Genomic DNA, 24,227 nt, shown 5'->3' on the forward strand with positions numbered 1-24,227 from the left:
TTGTGATTAGGTTCCTTTTTATTTTCATCATAATCTTATAAAATATGCTGTAACACTAACCTACTTTCATATTACTCTTTCTATATATTATTTTACAAATTAAAATATTGCTAGAGGATAAGAATTAAATACTTTGGCAAAATCCATGGTTCTAAATTCCAATCGATGCAAAAGTAATATATCACTTTGGAAAGAATATTTTTTTAAAAAAATAGCTTTATTGAGTTATAATTGACCTATGCATATTTAAAGTATACAATTTGATACATTTGACATAATGTATATGTCATACATTATAACATATAAAGACATGTGTATATGTATATACATACATTAATGAAAACAACACCACAAGCAAGATAATGAATTTGTTTACTATCTCAAGACTTTCCCTGTATCCTTTAGTAATCCTTTCCTTTGATCGCTCTATATGCCTGCCCCTATCCCTAGGAAACCACTGATCTGGTATCTATCATGCTAAATTAGCCTTTAGAATTGGCTAGTGTGATTTCTGTTTAATATGTTCTTTTTGAAATTGTTTTAGCTGTTATAGTTCCTTTGACCTTCTATATACATTTTAGAATCAGCTTGACTATATCTAGAAAAAACCTGCTGCAGTTTCAATTGGAATTGCTTTAAATCTGTAGAATAATTTAGAGAGACTTGGCATCTTTATTGAGTCTTATAATCCATGAAAATGGCATGCCTTTCCAATTATTTAGGTCTTCTTTGATTTTTTTTCCAATTGTAGTTGGTATAATTCTTCAATTTCATCAGTATTTTGTAGGTTTCAGCATACAGATCTTGTACATGTTTTGTTAGATTTATATCCAAGTATTTCACTTTTTGGAGCTACTGTAGATATTATTTTTAAAATTTTTGTTTCCAATTGTTCATTGCTCATTTATGAAAGTATGTTTGGTGTTTGTAGGTTGACCTTGTACCTGATGACTTTGCTAAACTCACTTAATAGTTAATAGTTCTAAGAGTATTTCTGTAGCTTCTCTGGGATTCTTTGGTTATATAATCACATTTTCTGTGAATAAAGACAGTTTTATTTCTTCTTTTCCAATACGCATATTTTTATTTCTTTTCCTTGCCTTATTGCACTAACCAAGACTGTCAGAACTATGTTGAATAGAAATAGAAGAGTGGATATCTTGCTTTGGTCCCAATCTTAGGAGAGAAGTATACAATCTTTCTTCATTAAACATGATATTAGCTGTAGGGTTTGTTTTTTTGTTGTTGTTTGCTTTGTTTTCTTGATAGATGCCCTTCTTTAGGTTGAGAAAGTTCTCCTCTAGTCTAATGTGCTGAGAGTTTTGTATTATTATTATTATTGTTTGGTATGTATTTTATCAAATGCTTTTTCTGCATTTATTGATATGATCATGTAGTTTTTCTTCTTTAAACGTTACTATGATAGATTTTTTGCATTAGCAGGATAAACCACCCTTGGTGGTAGTGTATTACTCTTTTTAAATATTGCTGGATTCAATCTTCTAATATTTTGTTGAGAATTTTCGCATCTGTGTTTATCAAGGATATTGGTCTCTTGTTTTCTTTATTTCTACCATCTTAGTCTGCTGTTGATATCGGGGTAATATGAGTTGGGAAGTATTCCCTCCTTTTCTATTCTCTGGAAAAGACTGTATATTTATTATTATTTATTCTTTAAATTTTTGACAAAATTCATCAGTGAAACCATTTAGAACTGGAGATTTTTTTTTCAGAAAGTTTTTAAATTTTCCTTAGTAATTATGTGGTTACTCAGGTTATATATTTACAGTCTATTTTGTCCAGTTTTCTTTTGGTTCCTGTTTGCATGGTATATATTTTTCCATCCTCTTACTTTTACACTACTTATTATATTTGAAGTGAGTTTCTTCTTTTAATTCAGTCTTCTTTTTTTAAAATCTCTAAATCTCAGGACACCTCCAAATTGGGATGACTAGTTATCTTATACACCCAGCATATTTGATCTCGTGAATTTTTTAAAGAAAATTTCACACACACACACTCCTCTTTGGCAATCAAGGGAGTTCAGAGAGCAGCAGGGCTAGAATGGGAGGTACCCAAGGCTCCAAGGAAAATGTAGACTATCAGGAGACTAGGGATGATCTGAAGCACAGAATAAGGCACCTTCACCCCACTCCTTCCACTACAGCTGGCTAGCCATCTTACCCAGTCACTTGCATGTAGTGAGAGTGGTGGAATGATTGAGGAGCTCCAGGGACCAAGATAGAGTCTTCTGAGGACTTTGAGGAGGAAATCCCCTGGAATTCCAGGTGACCCAAGCTCCCAGAGTGGTTCTGCTACTCTCTCCAGCATCCCTGAACCCAGGACATCAACTAGTGGGATCCAGGCTCTAGCCTCCTTCCCTGGTGGCGGAAGCCTCTTCCACAACAAATTTTAAACCCCCTGCATTACCTGAGTCTTTTCTAGCCAATTTTCCAAATGGTATTTAGTCAACCAAATCTCTAAAAAGACATCTATTTGACTTGACAGCAAATCAAGAAATCTGGTCAACCTTCTGAACCTAAACTTAAGGTCAATCCCCAAATCAGAACATCTTGTCAAGCCACAAAGCAGGCCATCTGGTCAACTTGACTTACCAAAGGCACTCTGCCATTATCCCTGAAGGTCTCTGCACATTTCTTGCTGAGCATGCCAAGAATGCAAGGCCCTGACCACTCTACACAGGCCATTTTTCAGAGTTGTGTTTTTAGCAAGCTTCCTTGAGAAATAAGGTAATATTTCCTTCCAGACAAGAAGCAGCCTTGTTACTGCTCATTATAAGAGCAGTCAATCCCTGACATCAGTATTCCTCTCCTAACACAACCCACTACGTGTACAGGTATGCATCTAGGCCCACCTGTATTACCTCCTTGGAGAACCAGCTCAAATGTCTTGCTGACATTCTGGTTACTGCTTTTGCTGTGAATAGTAAAGTCCTTTATCTCTGACCCAAGAGTCTCATGTCTTCTGCTTGCATCCATGAAACAGGATAGCTTGTTAGCTTACAAATATGGTAAAATCTCAGACCTTTTACACTTCTGGACATTGACCTGTACCCACAAGACACTAAGTCCAAGGTCCTTAGGTCAGGCACTAACACCAGATCCCTTGTATCAGGCACTAAATCCTATCTTTCCTTCTGCCAAATACCGATTCCCAACCTATGCAGCCAGCTACTACCTCCCCATTCACCCTCCAGAGGCTAACTCCACACTAATAGCCCTAGAACCTACCTCCTACTTTTTGCTTCAGAGACTAAGTTCCAACCTCTCCCTCAAGAGACTGTCTTGATCTCTTCTGCCAGAAATCAAGTTGGGACCTCTGCCTCCAAAGGATAAATCCAAACTTATGCCATGAGCAACTAGGTTCCCCAATTCCCCCTCCAAAGGCCAAGTCCCAATTTCAGCTTCAGAATCTAAGTTCCCATTGAGCCCTGAAATGAAGTCTCCAATTTTCACTGCAGATGCTAAGTCCCAACTTTTACAAGTAGTCACCAAAACTGTCTAATCACCTGACCTCATCAGAGCATTTCATGATACCATTTCTCAATATTGTTTCTCATGCAGAGGAGAAAGGGGTGGAGAGAGAGACTGGCAGAGGTAGACCCTGGAGCCTTCTACAGAGGGTACAGAGTCTTTTTAGAAATGATCCTAGGGAAACCAGGAAAAATAAGCAACCCTGAGCGGGACCTTCCAACCCTCTGTGGCTGGTTGGTTTTTAGATAGTAACCCAGGTACCTGGAAGCTCCATCTCTTGGGTAGAGGAGGTTGAAGAGCAGTGAAATTGACATGGGATGACCTCAGGAGCAAACAATAAGGGTGCAGAGTCCTTTCAGGAAGGGCCCACTGGAGAAAAGGGATGAACCCAAATGCCAGCACATGATACCCCAACGGTTAGCTAGATACACAAACTAAACTTGGACACTCATCTTTTGTGCAGGAGAGGAAAGAGATAATGAGAATGGCACAAGTCATCTTTGAGGTTCTCCCTGGCGAATGCAATGGCCTTTCAGGAGGAGCACTACTACAGGAACTGGAGGAATCTAAAGCCCTAGGTGACCCCCTTTCTGCATCTAGCTGGTTTTCCAATAACTAACAGGGATCTCTGACCCAGTTTATCATAGGTAAGAGGTTGAAGAGCAGTGGAATCTCATGGGATGACCTCAGGGGCCACGTGAAGGGTGAACATATCTTTCAGAGGAAACTTCTGTAGAATAGGGACTTTTGGAAACTTCATCTAAGCTCCACTCTCTTCAGCCAGTTAGCCACCTGACATTGTCACTCTAATGACATGGTCTGGAAGGTTGATTGACTTGTTCAGCTTGACTCTGGAATCTGGATTGATTTGCTTGGCCCCCATGGGTCTCCACATGGGGTGCAGAGGCCTTTTAGGAGATCACTTCCAGGTGCCTAGCTCTTTGGAGACTTCCACAGAGGACAGGCTTGCTGGGCCCTGGGTTCCCACTTCTGTGACCAGAAGGACCAGAACCAGAAGCCCCTTGAGCCTCCGCAGAGGGTATAGAGGCCTTTCGGAGGAATGCCCTGGCATTCGGGATTGGTCCCTACCTCCAAACCAAACTGGTCCAACTGTAGGAGATTAATCATGCTACTGCACCCTAGTGGCCTCTTGCCTTGGTTATCACCTGGGGGAAATCAGTTAGCATCTAGAATGACTGGATGAGCCCCTAAGGGTCTCTGCAGTAGAAGAAGAAGTCTTTTAGGTAGAATTTTAGCAGACAGAAGCCATATAAAACCCAACACTGTGCTTCCAACCTGCAGATAGCTGTCTAATACAGTCTTTGTTGTCCTCTGACCCCAAATCTTAACCTGGGGAAGTTAAGAAGGAGCAGGATCATCAGCATCGGGAGCACCTAGGGACCTGTGCAGTGGATGCAGAGGTGAAGGACATCTCTGGGAAGTCCATGGAGGCTAACATAGAGTGTTCAGAGACCTTTTAAAAGAGGCCTACTGTGAAGCTGGAGTGATCCCAATCCCCAAGATGTGCTCCGCCAATCCCAATTGTAGCCAGCTAGCTAATCAACCTCAAGTAAGGAACTTCCTGGCCCCGTTTCTAACCCATACCTAATCCTGACCCTGAAATCAAACAATTGAACACAGAACTCAGCCTAAATTTAACCCTAATGCTGATTCTGACCATGAACCCAAACTTCACATTAATCACAACCCTAAACCTGCTTTAATTTTTTTCAGTTTTATTGAAATATAATAGGCAATTATTTGCTTATATTTACATTGTACAATTGAGCAAGTTTTTTCAATTATAGTCGGCATACAATAATATATTAGTTTCAGTTGTACAGCATAGTGATTAGACATCTATATAACTCACAAAGTGATCCCACTAAATCTAGAACCCCTCCTCCCCTTTACATATTTATTACATTAACTATTTTCCTTATGCTATACTTTATACCTATATGTCTATTTTGTAACTATCTATTTGTACTTCTTAATCCCTTTGCCCTTTTCACCATCCCCCACATCCCCCCTTCCATCTAGTAGCCCTCAAAATATTCTCTGTATCTATCTATGAGTTTATTTCTGTTTTTGTTGTTCTTTAGATTCCACATGTATGTGAACTCATGTGATATTTGTCTTTCTCTATCTGACTTAGTTCATTCAGTGCAATACCCTCTAGGTCCATCAAGGCAATATCTTTTTCCATCTCCCTTTTAGTCTGTGTGTGTCTTTTAATCTGAAGTGAGCCTCCTGTTGGCAGCATATGTAGGGGTCTTATCTTCTTATCCGTTCAGCCACTCTATCTTTTGGTTGGAGCACTTAATTCTTTTCCATTTGAGGTGCTTGTTGATAGGAATGTAATTATTACCATTCTTTATTCTTGTTTTTGATACGAGTCTTTTTTCTTAAAGAAGTCCCTACAACATTTCCTGTAATACTGGCTTGGTGTTGATAAATTCCTTTAACTTATTTTTGTCTGGGAAGCTCTTTATCTGTCCTTCAACTCTAAATGATAGCTTTACTGGATAAAGTATTCTTGGTTGTAGATCCTCAGTTTTCATCACGTCAAATATTTTGTGCGAAGCCCTTCTGTCCCACACAGTTTCTTTTGAGAAATGAGCTGCCAGTCTTATGGGTGCTCCCTTGTAGGTAACTAACTGCTTTTCTCTCACTGCTTTAAAGATCCTCTCTTTGTATTTAACCTTTGACATTTTAATTATAATGTGTCTTGGTGTGGGTCTCTTTGGGTTCATCTTTTTTGAGACTCTTTTTTGAGCTTCCTTGATTTGTATGTCAATTTCCTTCACCAGGTGAGGGAAGTTTTTCAACATTATTTCTTCAAATAGTTCTTCAACATCTTGTTTTCCCTCAGGTACCCCAATGACATGGATAATTTTGCATTTAATAGTGTCCCATAGGCTCCTTAAATTATTATTATTATCTTGGTTTCTTTTTTCTTGCCATTCTGATTGAGTGTCCTTAGCTTCTCCATCCTCAATTTTGGTGGTTCGATCCTCTTCTTTATCCACTCTGTTGATTCCCTCTAATATACTCTTCATCTCAGATTATGTATTCTTCATTTTTGACTGGTTCCCTTTTATAATTTCCATTTTTATGTTTTATATCTCTTTATTAAAGTTCTCACTGAATTTATCTATTCTTCCCCTAAATTCATTGAGCATCTTTATAACCAGTGTTTTGAACTCTGCATCTGTTAGACTTCTAGACTCCATTATATCTGGATCTCTGTTCTGTTCTGTTCTCTCATATGGTTTCTGCTTTTTTGTCTTCCCATTTTGGCTGTCTTTCTGTGACTGTTTCTATGTACTAAGCAAAGCTCCTAAGTCTCATGGTCTTATTAGCATGGCTTTGTGTAATAGGTGTCCAGTGGCACAGCCGTGAGAGGGGTTCAGCTCCAGGCCGAGTTTAGCCCCAGTCTGTGCCCCTCCAGGGCCACCTGTTAAGATTCAGTAAGCAATCCACAGATGCTGTGCTTATAGTTGCCTCAAGAGGCCATGCCAAAAACTGAGGCCTGCTGCCACCAATGTGAGTCTTGGTGCTGCTCAGCAAGGAGTACCGGACTCATCGAGGACACAACTGGATGTGGCTTTGGTGGAGCCATGAGTTGGGGGAGGCAGAGTTTCAGGGAATCTCTGGGCAGAGCAACCTCTGTTATCCAGTTTGATGACATCTCAGCTATGGCAGCGCTGAGTCCACACACTGAGAAGGGGAGGGCTCCACAGAGGAACAATGGATACTGCCAGCACTTCTGCTTGGGAGAGACCCTCACCTTCGGCCCTTACTCTGACAACTCAGTGTTCCATGTAAGTCTCTAGTGCCCCCTGCCCCATGCAGTTGACCAGGTGCTGGTGCATCACTGGGAAAGTCCACTCATGGACACGGCCCCGTTAAGAGTCGTCTGCAGCTTCTGGCTGCTGCTGCCACAGCCTCTGTCCCACTTAGCCATTCGGGATTGGGCAGCCTCACACTTTCACCCCCCTCCTACCTTCTACCATTGCATGTTCTCTCCCTAGATGTAGTGCTTCTGTTCATCTAGATCCCAGGCAACTTTACATGCTGTTTGCTCCTTGTTTCTGTCACAACTTTGATTTGGTCGCAAGAGGGATGAACAAAGTCTCTATCATTCACCCCATTCTTCTCCTCCTCCCACTCTAAACCTGCTTTTAAATCCAACTAGAACCTCTAACCCTAAAGCTAACCATAAACTAAACCCTAAACATTACCTGCCCATGACCCTCAACCTGACCCTAAACTCCTAACTTAACCCTAAATTTAACCTTTACCCTAAACATATCCCTAACCATCAACCTGACCATGACTTAAACCTAACCAGAACACTGACCATCACCTAGAATCTAACTCTACATCTACCCCAAAACCTGACCCTGATATTAATACTAAATATAACACTAATCCTGACCCTGACAAAAAACTCGAATCATCCTGACACTAATTCTGAAATTGACACTAACTCTGACCACAAACCTGATCCTAATCTTAATCATGAAATTAACTCTTTCCTTGACCCTAACCTTTACCTTGATCCTAAAAGTAATCATAACCCTGACACTAATATTATCCGTAAACCTAACCCTAATGCTGGCTTTGTAGGAAAATGTATTATTCTGACCTTGTTTTTACATATACTGTTTATAACAAGACTTGCTCAAGTTAGCCATAAGAAGTTACTTTTAAGAAGAATGTATTATTTTAATATTGTTTTCACCGAACTTGTCTTCATAAATACTGCTGAGTTTCATCTAAATTTACTCTAACTCGCAATAAGAAGTTATTTTGGAGGAGAGTGTGTGATTCTGGGCACATGTTTACTTATACTGTTTAGATTAATCTAAATTTGCTCTAACTTTCAAGGATTGGTTTCCTTGGCAAAGAATGTGAGGTTCTAAGCTTGTTTTAAAACATACTGCTTCTCTTCATTTAGGTTTGCCCTAACTTGGATTGAGAAATTAATTCTGAGAAGATTGTATTATCTAAGCTTGTTTTCATTCATAATGCTTAATTCTAAGTTGCACTAAATTGGCATATGCAATTATTTTTTAGAAATATGTGTGATTTGGTGATTTTGCACGTATACAGCTTAGTTTCGTCTTCATTTACTCTATCCATCCATAAGATATTACTTTTGAGAAAAATTTGTGATTCTGGTTATGTTTTAAAATAAAACTCTTAGTTTCACCTAGATTTGCTTTAACTCACCTTAAGAAGTTTAGGGAAATTTTGTAATGCTAAGTTATTTGCACATAAATGGCTTATTTTCACTAGATTTATTCTATCTGGTATTGAAAAGTTATTTTGGAGAAGAGTGTGTGATTCTGTGTTTCTTTTCATATAAAGTACTTAGTTTCATTTAGATTTGCATTAATCTAATTAAGATTTTTAAAGACTATCAACAAAACAAAGAGGCAACTATCTGAGTGGGAGAAGATATTTGCAAACAACACCTCTGATAAGGACCTAATATTCAAAATATATAAAGAACTCATATAACTCAATAATGACAACAACAAAAAAATGGTCCAATCAAAAAACGGGCAGAGGACCTGAACAGACACTTCTCCCAAGAAGACATACAAATGGCCGACATATGAAAAGATGCTCAACTTCACTAGCTATTAGGTAAATGCAATTCAAAACCACAGTGCGATACCATCTCACACCTGTTAGAATGGCTATTATCAACAGGGCAAGTAATAACAAATGTTGGAGAGGTTGTGGGAGAAAAGGAACCCTCGTATACTGCTGGTGGGAATGTAAATTGGTATTGCCACTATGGAAAAGAGTATGAAGTTTCCTCAAAAAAAATGAAGAATTGAATTACCATATGATCCAGCAATCCCTCTTCTGGTTATTTACCCAAAAAACCTGAAAACATTTATCCCAAAGATATTTGCACCCTGATGTTCATAGCAGCATTATTAATGGTGGGTAGGACATGGAAATAACCAAAGTGTCCTTTGATAGATAAGGATATATAAATAGGATAAAAAAGATGTGGTACATATATACAATGGAATATTACTCAGCCATAAGATGAAATATTGCCATTTGCCATAACATAGGTGGATCTTGAGAATATCATGTTAAGTGAAATAAGTCAGAATACGTTGAAAACCATAGGACTTCCTTCCTATGTGAGATATAAAACTGAAAACCACAAACAAACATAACAAACAGACTTATGGGCACAGGCAGTGGATTCATGGTTACCAGAAGGAAGGGGTGAAGGTAGATAGGGGTAAAGGGAGGTCAAATATATGGTGATGGAAGGAAATTAGACTTTGGGTGGGGGAACACACAATGCAATATACAGATGATGTAGTATTGAATTGTACATTTGAAACCAATATGATTTTATTAATCAATGTCACCTTAATAATTTTAATTTAAAAAAAAATTTCTAGGACCCAAGTTATTTGAAAGCAAATTGCTTAGTCTTATCTAGATTTCTTCTAAGTCATATTGAGAAGTTATATTGGAGAAAAATGAATGATTCTGATTTTGCTTCCATCGAAGGGACAGAGTTACTCTCCCACCTGAAACAACCAAAGAAACATGACAAAATGAATGGAACAACAGATTTTAAGCACTGAACAGCAAACAACCAAGAACTAAGAGATGGTAAACAGATTAGGTGAGTACTTATAATCCTTACTGCCTTGAGAAAGTCATCACTAACCATCAGTGTAATGCAGATCAAAACCACAATACCGTCTTACAGCTGTTAGAATAGCTGTTATCAAAAAGACAAGAAATAAGTGTTGGCAAGGATATGGAGAAAAGAGAACACTGTTCACTCTTGGTGGGAATGTAAACTGGAACAGCTGCTATGGAAAACAGTAAAAATTAAAAATAGAACTACTATATGTTCTAGCAATCCCACTTCTGGACATCTTCCCAAGGAAATGAAATGAGTGCCTTGAAGGGAAACCTGCACTCTCATATTTATTGCAGCATTACTTACAATAGCCAAGACATGGAAACATGTATCTGTCTACAAATTATTAAATAAAGAAATTGTGGTATATATAGACAATGAAATGTTATCCAGCCCTTAAAAAGGAGATTCTGCCATTTATGACAACATGGATGAACCTAGAGAACACTATGCTAGGTGAAATAAGCCAGACCCATGAAGAAAAAATACATTATCTTACTTTTGTGTGGAATGTAAAAAAGTTGAGTCCATAGAAGCAGAGAGTAGAACAGTGGTTACCAGGGGTGAGGAAGTGGGGAAATTAGGAGATGATGGTCAAAGAATACAAAGTTGTAGTTATGTAGGGCGAATAAGTTCTAAAGAGCTAATGTACAGCATAGTGACTATAGCTAATAATTCTGTACTGTGTACTGGAAATTTGCTAAGAGAGGAGATCTCAGGGGCTCTTAACACACACATTCACACAAAAGATAACTATATGAAGACGTATGTTAATTAGCTTGACTGTAGTAATCATTTCACTCTGTATATAACTAGTGAACATTACCAATGGAATATGAAAAAATGTTTATCTTCAGAATATTTTTCTGTCTACGGGAACTCCAAGAGGACAAGAATTCTGCCTATCTTGTTCACACCTGTATCTTCAGTGGTTGAAACACATAGCAGGTGATGAAAAGTTTATTTCTCATTCAAGAAATATCTTCCCGCAAAGAAAACATTAAGCCCAGGTGGCTTTACAGTCGAGTTCTATAAAACATTCAAGGAACAGATCATTTAATGCTGTATAAACTCTTACAGAAAACAGAAAAAAAGAGGGTAAAAATCCATAATTCATTTTGTGAAGATAGTGTATTCATTTCCTAGGGTAACAGAATACCACAAACTGGGTGGCTTAAAACAACAGAAATTTATTGCCTCAGTTCTGGAAGCTGGAAGTCTGAAGTCAAGGTGTCAGCAAAGCCATGCTTCCTCTGGAACCTGTAGAAGAGAATCCTTTCTTGTCTTCTCTTAGCCTATGGTGGTTTGCCAGCAATCTTTGGTGTTCCTTGGCGTGCAGCTGTATAACTCCAGTCTCTGGCATTGTCATTACATGGTATTCTTCCTCTGTCTCCCTGTCTTCACATGGCTGTCTTCTTTAAAGGACAGCAATCATATTGGATCAGGGGCCCACCCTACTCCTGTATGACCTCATCCTAACTAATTCCATGTACTATGACACTATTTCCACATAAGGTCACATTCTGAAGTACTAGGTGTTAGGACTTCAACATCTTTTGGGGGTGGTACTATTCAACCCATAACGGATAGCATAACAAATAACAAAGGAAAATTTCAGGTTTGTCTCATTCATGAACATAGATGCAAAAATCTTAAATGAAATGTTGACAATATATAAAAAGGATAAGTTGAGTTTATCCCTGGAATGCAATGTTGGTTTATTATTGAAAAATTTAATAATATAATTGATTATATTTACAAATTAAAGGACAAAACTCATAATTGCCAAGAAAAACACAGAATAAACATTGACAAATTTTAGCAACCGTTTATAATTTTTTTTAATTAACAAAATAGGAAGAAATGGGAACTTGTTTCACTTGAAAAGAGCCTCTACCAAAAAAAAAAAAAACATCATTCTCAATAGGAAATGTTGCAAGTTTCCCTTTAAACCAGGAAAAAGACAAGGGCTCTACTATCAATATTTCTCTACATTATTGTATCACAGATTCTAGCCAGTTTAGTAAGACCAGAAGAAGAATTAAAAAGTATAAGGATTAAGTGGTCTGTGAGGTCAGTGATTGTTGGGGGAGTGGATCTGTTAGGTTCACAAGCTTACACTGCATGGTGACAATGTTATGGACACTTAAAACAGAGCTCCTGGACATTTGGATGCACATCCTAGGGAACCTACTCAGCCTACCTTCTTCTAACAAAATTTAAAACTTCCCAGATACCTACCTGGTCTGAAAACCAGATATTATAAGGATTATTTCCATGATGGCCTTTCTTTGAGTCAAATCACAGAACCTAGTAGGACACATGGAGCTCAGATTTATCACAGAGAGTGGACATGTATGCACCCTGAACTTTGCTACAGATTTTCTTCATCAAAAGCTACTCCCCATTCACACTGTGTCCCCACCCACCCCCAAGTCCTGAATTAATAGGAATGTGTCCCAGTGTGTTACTGTTCCTATTTCCCCAAATTGTGTTTGGTCTTACACTATGGAATGCTGAGGATTTTCCACAATAATCCTAAGATACATATTATATACTATATGTATTATATGATGTAATGTCTCCATTTTATAAATAAGGAAACTGAAGCTCAGAAGGAACAAGGAATTTAACCAAAGTGAGACTATACTGGTGTGAAATAATAGAAAATATACATGTTGGTTTCTGCCCCCCAGTTCCTGATACAGAGCTCCTAAAGACTTTGTAATTTTCTAAGTGGTAAGAGCACTAGGAGCATTTTTTGTTCTAATATTTAATTTTTGACCTCGTTCCTGACACAAAGCTCCTGAAAACCTTGTAAATTCCTAAGTGATAAGAGCACTAGGATCATCTTTTGTTCTAATGAGGTGACTCTTAGTGGGCTCCTGGATGGGGGCTGGTCACCAGAAAGATCAAGTCACGATTGGAAGCTTAGAATTTTCAGCCCCAACCTCACTCCCACCCATCCTTCAGAGAGAGGAGAGGGGCTGGAAATGGAATTAATAATTGATCATGCCTACATAAAGAAGCCTCTATGAAATCCCAATAGCACGGGATTCAGAGAGTTCTCAGGTGGGTAAATATATCCACACCGGGAGGGTGACACACTGCAACTCCATGGGGACAGAACTCCTGCACCCAGGACCCTCCAAGACTTCGCCCTATGTATCTCTTCATCCGAATGTTCATCTGTATCCTTTATCATGTCTTTTATGTGTTTCCCTAAGTTCCGTGAGCCACTCTAGCAAATTAATTGAACCTGAGGAAGAGGCTGTGGGAACCTCTGATTTGCAGCCAAATTGGACAGAAATCATGGGTAACCTAGGAACCTACTACTTGTGATTGGTATTTGAAGTGCGGTGGGAGTAGTCTTGTAGAACTGATCCCTTAACCTCCAAGTAGATAGTGTCAGAATTGAGTTAAATTGTAGAACAGCCAGCTGGTTTCACAGAGAATTGCTTGGTGGGAAGACACCTCCAGACATTTGATGACCAGAAGTGTCAGAAGTGAAATGTTCTGTGTAAGAGTAAAGGGGACACATAGGAAGAAGAGGTTCAGTCACCTGGATACTCTTGTTGGACATGGTCCTAGATCATAGGATTAGAGTTAGGCTTATCCTGGGCTTTTCCCTATACAGAAGAGGGAAAACTGGGTGCTTTTTCTAACACACTTGTTAAGTGGTAGAGCTAAGTTTTAAATGCAAGTAGGTCTGAATCTAAAGGGTGACTGTTACCTAAGGACTATTACCTAAGGAAAGTCCAATTCCATATCTTCGTGAAGACTCATTCTCACCTGGGGCATGGGGCAGCTCTATTTCCCAGTGTCCTTCAAAATCTCCAAACACCATTCGCACAATGATAGATACAATCACTGACACTCAAAGAATCCAATTAAGGAGCCAAAGAAGCCCCAATCAGTGTCACTTATCACTGGCCCACTTAAAAACAAGCACTACAGCCCCTCTCCCAGTGATTGACAGCCACAGATCCTCAATCTGCAGCTTCCCAGGCCTCTAATCACTAATTACCTTGGGACTCAAATCATTGGAGCCACGTCCCTGACAGCACCAGCAGCCAATCACTGACCCTCCAAAACTGCCAATGGCCAAATTACAGGAATTATCAGAGCATGCAGAACAATCCCTTAATTCTTGATTATCAGGTCTGTGAAGGGTCTGAGAATTTACCCTCTTACAAGCTAACAAATTTTATAGATGCTGACAGAAGACATGAGTCTCCTGGAGCAGAGATAATATGTACATCATGTTGGCACCTCATGTCCTCCAAGTCCCACAGAAGTGACACAGAGGGGCCCTGGTGGATGCTGCACACACAGTAGGTCTATATCAGAAACACTGAGCTTGAGGAATCCAGCCTGCTCTTTGTCCCAGAGAGAGACATTACTCATCCCTCAAGGTTGCTCACTGTCAACACAACCCTGAGAAATAGCCAAGATAAAGGTAATGAGTGGTCAAGGCTCTGTATCCTTAGCCAGAAAGTAGTCTATGGCCAGGCTGTTATACTGCAACCACATAAAGTGTTTAGACTGACTTGCAGATGTTTGGTGCCACTGTCAATAATGACAATGGGGCAATACATGGGTCCAAAAGTAAATCCTATCTCCAGTGGAGAGACACCATGTTTCCTAATCTTCCCCCCTTTACAAACATATAACCCAAAGGGGCACAGTTCATTTCAATTCAGAATTTGTTGTTAAACTTGATTGGGATTACCATTACATTGATCTGTTTAAGTTCCATGGGTGGTCTCATCCAGGGCTCATAGCCCAATTGCTAAACATGGCATAATCCGAGGCCACTCAGGTGTCAGGAGGAGATGAATTTGTATCAGTCAAATCTAAACAAGATTGTGCTGGCCCATGTGTTTGTACAGGCATGAGGGAGGTCTGCGTTCATAAACTGACACTGATGGCATCAAACACAGTGGAATAGTTTACAATCAGCCATATTCACATGAGTGTTTTGGTGTTTGTCATCCCAAGGAAATGATAACTAGAAGCAGGTCAGATTGGCAGCTGTACCTGCTGTTTGACTCCAGGAGACCATGTGATTGTTTTATCAGGCTGTAGTGTTCTATCTCATGGACAATGAGCATTAATTGTCTCACCTCTCACCACACAGGGTCTAAGGTGTTCCTTTCCCAACTACACCCCTTTCACTGCCATGAATTTGGTGTGTTCCATCCCAGTGCCTATAACTTCACTTTTATTTAATCATTCCCTACTTGGACCAAGGGTATTTTTATAGAACTTCCAGAGTTTTTGTTATGTCTTCTATCTTGGCCAGTGTGGGCCACTGGAGGGGAACTCAGTGACACGTGTACTTAATCAAGTGGCCATTGTCATTATGACCTAGGACTGTGTCCGTCCAAGAAGAGAATCCTAACCCTAAGCCTAACTCTAATCCTATGATCTAGGACCATGTCCATCCAACAAGAGTATCCAGGTGACTGAACCAGAAAGAAGTTCAAATTCCCTAGACCTATTTGGGGCTGAGCTGTCACCTAGAGGGTTACCAACTAGTCTTGCCTGGGATGCTATGAGAGAAAGGGAAGATACGTCATGTCCAGGAATGGCAGGTCAGAATCCCAAATTTTCAAAATTGGTCTCTATAACCCACCCCTTTTGTCCTGATCATTATCCAGGAAGTGATTCCTTTCTGGGAACAGCCACATTCAGTGACCAAACTGCCTTACTAAGGTGTATGGATCAGAACAAGGTAAGAGAAGTGGAGTCTGAAATCCTTTTGAGTCCATTTTTGGCGGAGGCTATTCAATGTTCAACAATATTAGATATCTGCTGATGGTAGAAAGCATGGAATGTCTATCAACTACTTTGACTATTGGTCCATTGTTGGGTGCGCCATTGTCAGACTGCAAATAGTCTGCATCAGACACTTAGTGTCTTTTACTCTATGTCCTGTCTCTGATGGTGGATACGTTGCCATGTCCAAGAGGCAGTGGCAGTGATCTGGGTAGTGCAGGCTCCATCAGCTACTTAATTCCAGATGGTCTCATCAGAGAGCAGACCCTTACTATGGGTGTCTACATGGGTCACCCAGACTGACATCAACTACTAACCATCCATTACTGATCTCCAACGAGCCCCCATTATTATTCCCAGAATCACCCTCCCAATCACTCTCACCATAGACCATCTGTTAGACAACCTCCTCCATCATAGTCTCTCAGACAGACCCTAAAACCTCAAATCAAGTTCCAGTTCTCTGCCAACTACTCTTAAGCTGTTTCTGAGAACCACTTCTATTTCTGATCCCCATACCCAAGACCACCTTTTCTAAGGGCTGTAAGGCACCGTTTCCATCCAGCACACTCTAAAGTTGTGATTTCCAAATTTTTAAAGCATCATAAGCCTTTTTAAAAATAGATATGGTGGGAGCTACACGTGCAATTTGGGTTTCCTCAGTCAGCTAAACAAGGGTCAGTCAAGGACAAGACTTCACCTTTTCTGCAACCAGTTGCTCTGCCCCCAACTCAAGTAGACATGTTAATTGGGTGATAAGCGTATCAGTCAAAGCAAGACCCTACTCTCGCGTGCTAAAAGACGAGTGGCCCAGGTGGCCCAGACGTTCTCACTGGTTGGAAAGGCTATCAATCAAGCCCCTACTTCCACCCCCTGTGCTGGAAGATGGGCAGGTCCAGACCCCCAGCTCGCTGACAGGTGGGCATGTCAATCAACCTTTGTTAATCAGCCCTCCACCCTCTTGCTCAGCACAACCAGAATCCCAGGAGCAAGAGCTCTTGATTGGCCATCTGCTGCCCTTTCAGCCGGAGAACCCACCCTCTAAAGGTGTCAAAACCGCTCTGATGAACAACTGATTAACCCTGGGGTTGTCACTGGCTCACAGATCTGTCATAACTGGCTCCGCTTCTTCCCGGACATCTAAGGGCACAGAGACAGGCGGGCCTGAAAAGTCTCTGAGCGCATTCCTACTTCTCTCTGCAGGTCCTTTTAAGGTGTCGTGTTCCGGTGACCAGTCTCACCCGGGAAGAGAAGAGAGGTCATAGGGCTGTATTAGTTTCCTTGACTGTAAGTGCACGGTGGGAAAAAGTCTGCACAACCGCATTAAGAAAAACAAAAACCTGGGGGTGGGGAGGGGGTCCAAAACACTTTTAAAGATTAAGTTAGAGCTTGGCTACTTTGGTGTTCTTATCTAGCTCTTAGGTATTGGCATTCATTCAGACCACCCATGTTGAATTTTGGCGTGGGAAATTTTACCCGCGTAGACGCATGTGTCTGATTTTTAAATATATATATTTAAATTTTAACCAGAAAGTAGTTGTATTTGTGTGAAAAGAAATAACACAAAGGAAAAAATATTAGATTGTAATTCTGATTATATCAAAAACATGCCACAAGACTTAAGCAAGAAAACTCGCTGAGCTTCAGTTTCCTTTTTTTTAAGATAAATGTGGCACTAAGCTCTACCTATATGAAAATGCAGGGTATCCACCTTAAAAATGAACCTTAATACTAAGAAATCCATCATGCCTTTTTAGGAAGAGCACCATATAACAATTCAGTTTATGTTAATCTTCTAGACAAGTTAGGCACAGCTGAGTAGCTAAAGAAGCAGAGAAGAGGTCAAGACAGGAAATGCTCTTTCCACTCTTTCCAGCTCTTTCTATAACACATTAAATGACCCTGGATGGGCAGGTTATTTGATTTTCTGTTCAGGTTTGTCCTTCTTCAGTATCAAGGGGCTGTCAGAATTTCCTCTTCTTCCTTCCCCTTCCCCTTCCCCTTCCCCTCCTCCTCCTCCTCCTCTCTCCTCCTTCTCCTCCTTCTCCTCCTTCTCTTCCTTCTTCCTTCTTCTCCCTTCTTCTCCTCTCCTCCTCCTCCTCCTCCTCCTCCTCCTCCTCCTCCTCCTCCTCCTCCTTTTAATTCTCACAAGCCTGGAAAAATAAAGTCCTTTGAAAAGCTATTCTGTAAGATTCTGTAATATGGTAATGGTGGTGCTTAATTCACTTACAATTCTAGTTTAAAAGTTAAAAAATAAACGTAGTAAAAATAACCATAACTAATAATCTGTTACCAGTTACACAACATAAAAATATATACAAACTATGCATCAAGAACCTAAATTGTGAGGAGGAGAAGTAAAAGTGTAGAGTTTAGGTATGCTATTGAAGTTAAACTTAAAATAGATATAATTTTAATATACTTTGTGTAAGCTTCATGGTAACCACAAGGGAAAAACCTGTAGTAATTACACAAAAAAACAGGATAAAGTCAAAGCATGCTGATACCAAAAGACATCAAACACAAAAAAAGACAGCAGGAGAAGAAATAAGAATACTGGATCTACAAAACAACCAGAAAACAACAAAGTGGCAATAGTAAGTCCTTACCTATCAATAATTACCTTGAACATAGATATAGAATGGCTGAATGGACAAAAAAGATATAGAATGATTGAGTGGATAAAAAAAAACCCACCAATATGCTGCCTATTACAGACTTACTTTAGATTTAAAGACATATATAGACTGAGGATAAAGTGGTAGAAAAAGTATCTCAAGCAAATGGTTTTTTTTTTTTAAAAAAGGTGTAGATGTACTTATATCAGAAAAATAAATTTTAAACTAAAAATGGTAAATTTTATTAATCAAAAGTTTTTTCAGGGTCAGATCCCAAACCAACTCATCTGAGCTTGATTTTTCAAAATGAGACCTTCCTCCAAAAAGGCCACTCCAAAAAGGCCACTCTTCCTCCAAAAATTCCACGAGCAGAATTTTCTGGAAAAGGGAGAAATCTGATTCCAGGTGAAAAAAAAATGGTGGCCTAAAGATAAATATGACTTAGCATCTTGGTGGAAGCAGAGGCCATCAAATGTGTGCATAGAATATTTTTCATTTAGATGGAATCTGTTAGAATCTACACACACGCGCGCGCGCACACACACAGAGTCCTGCCTCATCTTGATGGGTTTAGAGTGTTTGAAGGTTTCCTTTCTCCAACTCTTCCTCTCCCTCCCTCCTTTATCTCCTTTGCTTCCTCCCTACTCCTCCTTCTCTTCTTCCTTCCTCTTTCTCTTTCATTAAAATAACAAGTTTATGTTTAATTCCTGTTAGCATGGCGCATGTGTCTGATTTTTAAAAATATATATATTTAATTAAATATCTACTTAATTAAAAGAATGACACCCAATGCAGTTTGTGTGTCCTGTGGAGAGGAAAAACTCAACAATAAACGGAGAATGAATAGTGAGGGGTTGGAATTTTAAATAAGGGAGTCCTCTTTGAGAAGCTGACATTTAGCAAAGACTTGAAGGAGATGAGGGAGTTGGAAAGAGAATAAAAAGACAAGGCTACAGCATTTCAGGACACCCAGAGGTCTACCTGTAATTGACACCTCGTGGCATAATTGGTGGCTGCTCTTTCCCTAAACTTCAGCTGAGACCCTGGATCCTCATTCTGACCCTGACAGAGTTCTCCAGACCCTCTCTACCTTTGAGGCTAACTCTAAGAATCCTGCAGCTTTTCCGACAACTATTAAAGGCCCTAACTGGCCTAAGTAGTTTTTCAAACCTTGTATTCGGGAACCACCACTTTCGATACCAGACCCCAAATCTCTCAGTGGTTATGGCCAGGGTTCCAAAACCACCTTCCACTCTGAGTACACAATCTGAATATTCCCAAAACCATGATTACCACAATTTCATTTTTTAGGGCACTTATTAAAAAAACTTCCATGATTGTTAATACGGATTCATTCACTCCACCAATATTTACAAACACCTGATCTGAGTCAGGGAATGTTATAAGCACTCTCAGATTAATCTTCTCAATATTTTTAAGATTTAGTTAATGTCATTAACCCCAATTGATAGAGAAGGAAAATGGTAACATAAAGTCACACATTTGGTATACAGGATGCTGTGATTTGAATCCAGGCAGCCTGGCTCTGAAATCTATGCCCTTAAACCACTGTCTAGCAATCATGGCTCTTGTTTCAAAGTTCTCTCTTCAATTAGACACTTTCTCTAGGTCTTTCTCAAATGTCATCTCAGTGAGACCTTTTCCCTGACCACTCTAGCTAAAATTTACATACACACACAAACACACACACACTGTACCCTTTCCTGCTTCATTTTCCTCAACACTTATCACATTATACATTTACCTAGAAATTATCCACCTTGGTTATTCTTTACATTTATTATCTGTCTCCTACACAAGAAGTCAGCTCTAAGAGGGCAGGGATTTTTGCCTATTTTATTCACTGCTGTATCCCCTGTGACAATAGGTGCTCTGTAAATATTTGTTGGACGAATGAATGAGTGAATGAGTGAATGAGTGAATGAACCCTTCCAATGATGGCTGATGCCAAACTGCCTTGCCTGGATCCTGGTTGGTCCTGGACTCACCCCTCTGATTCTCATGCAATTGACCTCTGATGTATTGGCTTGTCTTATAAATACTAACATTTACAATTGGAATCATACCAACTCAGATGATTTTCTATTGAGAAAGTTTACCCTGGAGTGAATTCCGAGCCAATTTAATTCCTTTTTCAATGCCATACAGTGGTGCAGTCCATTCACCAGAATGGCTATTATGAAAAAGATGGAGAATAAGTGATGGCGAGGATGTGGCATTCACCACAGGGGGAAGCATAGATTGGAAAGTTGGCATGATTTATTAAAGCTGATTACCTGTCTACCCCATGACTTAGCAGTTCCATTCCTTGGTATATGCCCAAGAGAAATAAGTGCATGTGTCCATCAAAAGGCGTATATAAGATTATTCACAAGAATTATTTTTAATAGCTCCAAACAGAAAACTACCCATATGCCCATCGACACTGGAACAGATGAAGTGTGGTCTATTCATACAGTGCAAAAGAACAGAACAATGAGGATGGACACACTACCAATCATGTAACAACACGGATCTTTCTTACGAAATCATGCTAAATGAAAGAAGCCAGATGCAAAAATGTATGAATGTACTTATATGAAGTCCCAACCCAAACTAACCTACATTGTTACAAGTTGGGGTAGTGGTTACCCTTGGGTTGGGGAGGATGGACCTGAAAGCTTTCTGGATAGAGAGAGGCCACCTGAAAGAAGACTGAAGTGCCAGACATGTGAGTGAAGAAGCCATCTTGGATGTCCAGTCCAGTTAAGCTGACTTCAGCACCAGCCACCGTCTGACACTAAGAACCACCTAGCTGAGCCCAGTCAACCACAGGACCATGAAAGATAATATTAAATTGTCATTTTAAGCCACTAAGTTTTAGAATGTTTGTTACACAGCAATAGCTAACCAGAACACTCAGAAAAGGCTGCAGTGGCCCTTTTAGGCCTGACACCCCCCACTCCCACATTCCCCTCACAACAAAATCAACACCAGCCAGTCAGACTTTCAGTCCCTTTAATTAGGTGCTGTGAGGAGAGGGCAGAATGGCAGACAGGAGGTGGAGAAGGTGGTACTTCTTGAGCCCCACGAGACAACCAGTTAGTCCTCAGCCTCCGTCAGCTGGATCTTGCTGGGGTCAAAGCAGTTGGACTCCATGATGGGGAGGCCATTGGCTTCTCGGTATTTCACAAGCCTCTCAGCTTCCCGGCGGGCCCACTCCTGCATCCTGGAGGCAGCAATATGGGGTGAGATGTGAGGGAACTTCACTGGACACCAATCCAAACCTTCGCTCCCATTCTTCAACGGGGCAAGACAGGATTCCTGGCAAAATCCCCTTCAACCTCCACCCCTGCCTCTGCCCACACTCATCCCATTCTCTTGGACACCATCCCATTCTCTTGGACACCCCATGTACCTGTAGTCAGGCAGATAAGCCACAAAGGTGGTGCCAAGAACCAAGACGATGGAGAAGCCAAAAAAGAAGACAACCCGCATGTTCCACATGTCCACAACAGGGTCCTTGTCATAGCCATGGGTGTCTGGATTCTGTGGAAGAAGAGGTCAATGATGGTTTCCTGCTGCTCCATGAAGCCTTATGCTGGCCCTGCATAAGCTCACCCCCAATTTCACCATGGCCCAATCTCCCCCTCTCTCCCTAAATTCCTCTTTCTGTTCTTAGGGCTTATCAAGCTCCTTACCACCACAGGGCCTTTGCACTCCCTCTGCCTGAAAAGCCTTTCCCCCAGAGCTAGTCATAGCTGGATCTGCCTCCTCATTCAAAGTTTTGGCTTCATGATCACTTCCCTTAGGCATTCCTTAGTCACCTTGTCTATTAAGTTGAACTATAGAAAACTGCGATTTTCATAGGTCAAAATGGTTGAATATTGGCAATTTCCTATGGTTCAACCTAATAAAATTACCCCCTATCCTCAAGTCATTTTTCAATCCACTTTTCTTAACATTCTTTCTAGCATTTATTAGTTTACCAAAGTAACATGCTCCCAGATCCTCTGTATCACATTATCTTATATGATTGATTATATACTCTATATTACCATTTCCAAATATTTTACATATTTATTTCCTGTGTTCTCCACTATCAAAAAAAGTATAAGAGCTGTATCTGATTTCCACACTGCCCCCTAGGGCCCTAAACTGTGCCTGGTACACAGCAGGCCTTCAATACATATTTATAGAATGACTGAATGAATGAACGAACGAAGGAACAAGCATCCTAGATATCCAAGCCCCTCCACCAGAGGTGAGTATTAAGGAAGTACCTCTTATATACCAGGCCTTTTCACAGACAAATTTCACAATATCCCAGTGAGGTGGAAAGTGTCAATAAGAAACACCTCTGATGCTGAATACTAAGTGCCAGATACCGTTCTGAACATTTTAACTCACTTAATTACAAGAAGCAGGTGTTGTATTTTATTTTTTAGAAGGTGTCCCAATACTCTCATTTTAAAAGAAACTGAAGCACCACGTTACTTGCACAAGATCACGCAGGCGAGTAACTGTCAATGCCTGTATTCCAAACCAGGCATTCTGATTTGAGTCTCTACTATCAACACAGCACAGAAGACCTGGTAGACCTAAGTTCAAATGCCGGTTCTGCCACATATTCAGTCATGTGAACTTGGGCAAGCCACTCGACATCTCTGTGCTTCAATTTCTTCATCTGTACAATGGATATGCTAATAGCACCTACTTTGCAATAGAGTTGTTTGGGAATAGATGAGTTAATGTATGGAAAGTGTTTAGAACACCGGCAGCAAGCAAGCGTCCTGTAAGTGTTTGGTATTACTATTGTTATAGTATATTGCTTCTAAGTGTTTTGAGCACTGCCCACTTTAGGTTTGACACCTGTCTGCAAAATAAGGCCAATCTCGCCTCTGGATCTGAACTGAAGATATCACTGGACAAAGGAGGAAAATAAACTAGGCAAAATTCCCAAATCCTCAAGGAGTTCACCAGCTGCACAATCCTCAACAGACTAACAACGTCCTCCACGGCGCCCCGTCAGCGGGCCCCCGATTGACCCTTCTGGCGTTCCGTTCCCCCTCCCTCTCACCTTCTCATAGAGGTTTTCGTCCTCGGGATCTGGGTCCTCCTGCCAGCGCATAGTTGGTTCCGGTGCCCGCTTTCCCACCACAGCGGACGGGGCGATCACAGCTCTGGAGGAGCTGGATTCCCAGCGAACCCGGGCAGCCAGGCGCCCTTGCGTCGCCGCTACTGCCAAAAGGCGGCGAACACACAAACCTAACAGCCCCGCCGCCATAACCGACAATTCAGCAGGCTCTCAGGGGCGGGGACGGAAATGCTACTGTGCGCAGCCGCAGTTGGCCTAAGCGCGATCATTGTCGCTCCGCCTCTGCCGCACTAAAAAGGTCCCGAGCCTGATCGGATTTTGTTTTCAAATGACTGGGATACTGAGCAGCCCTTTTTCTGCCACCACTGTCAGAGCCTCAAGAGAGCAACCTTCCTCCAATCCTCTCGATCAGGCTACGTTTGTTCTACCTGAGCGGTCAGCTCCTTTCCTTGCTGAGAATAAAGCGGTGACATTTGGATGGGTGCAATTCTCAGCCAATCACACCTAATTTTCCTTGCCTTCTGGGGAAGGGGCGG

At 40.6% G+C, this 24,227-nt stretch overlaps 1 protein-coding gene and 1 long non-coding RNA gene across 3 annotated transcripts; one reads left to right on the top strand and one right to left on the bottom strand.

The window, feature by feature from the left end:
* The first annotated feature begins 9,104 nt into the window (after nucleotides 1-9,104).
* On the top strand, nucleotides 9,105-20,086 carry LOC118607798. 2 transcript variants are annotated; one of them, XR_004952838.1, is made up of 5 exons: nucleotides 9,105-9,155; nucleotides 10,053-10,170; nucleotides 15,858-15,931; nucleotides 17,179-17,262; nucleotides 18,858-20,086. It is a non-coding gene; the product is annotated as an uncharacterized LOC118607798 (long non-coding RNA). The 2 variants fall into 2 exon arrangements; XR_004952837.1 differs by lacking the exon at nucleotides 9,105-9,155 and having other exon boundaries at nucleotides 9,839-10,170.
* A 1,508-nt stretch (nucleotides 20,087-21,594) lies between these two features.
* On the bottom strand, nucleotides 21,595-23,911 carry NDUFB11 (NADH:ubiquinone oxidoreductase subunit B11). The gene is made up of 3 exons (XM_016127814.2): nucleotides 23,674-23,911; nucleotides 22,012-22,142; nucleotides 21,595-21,822 (listed from the first exon to the last, which is right to left on the bottom strand). The coding sequence occupies exons 1-3, from the start codon at nucleotides 23,878-23,880 to the stop codon at nucleotides 21,696-21,698; spliced, it is 465 nt and encodes a 154-aa protein (XP_015983300.2). The 5' UTR covers nucleotides 23,881-23,911; the 3' UTR covers nucleotides 21,595-21,695.
* Between the last annotated feature and the right edge of the window lie 316 nt (nucleotides 23,912-24,227).

Source organism: Rousettus aegyptiacus, unplaced genomic scaffold, assembly GCF_014176215.1.
Source record: "Rousettus aegyptiacus isolate mRouAeg1 unplaced genomic scaffold, mRouAeg1.p scaffold_m13_p_9, whole genome shotgun sequence".
NCBI lineage: Eukaryota > Metazoa > Chordata > Mammalia > Chiroptera > Pteropodidae > Rousettus > Rousettus aegyptiacus.

Coding starts and splice junctions, on each gene's coding strand:
- NDUFB11 (XM_016127814.2), bottom strand. CDS start 23,880: ATGGCGGCGGGGCTGTTAGGTTTGTGTGTTCGCCGCCTTTTGGCAGTA. Junction 22,143..23,673: donor ACGAAAACCTCTATGAGAAG/GTGAGAGGGAGG, acceptor CTTCTTCCACAG/AATCCAGACACCCATGGCTA. Junction 21,823..22,011: donor GCTTATCTGCCTGACTACAG/GTACATGGGGTG, acceptor TGCTGCCTCCAG/GATGCAGGAGTGGGCCCGCC.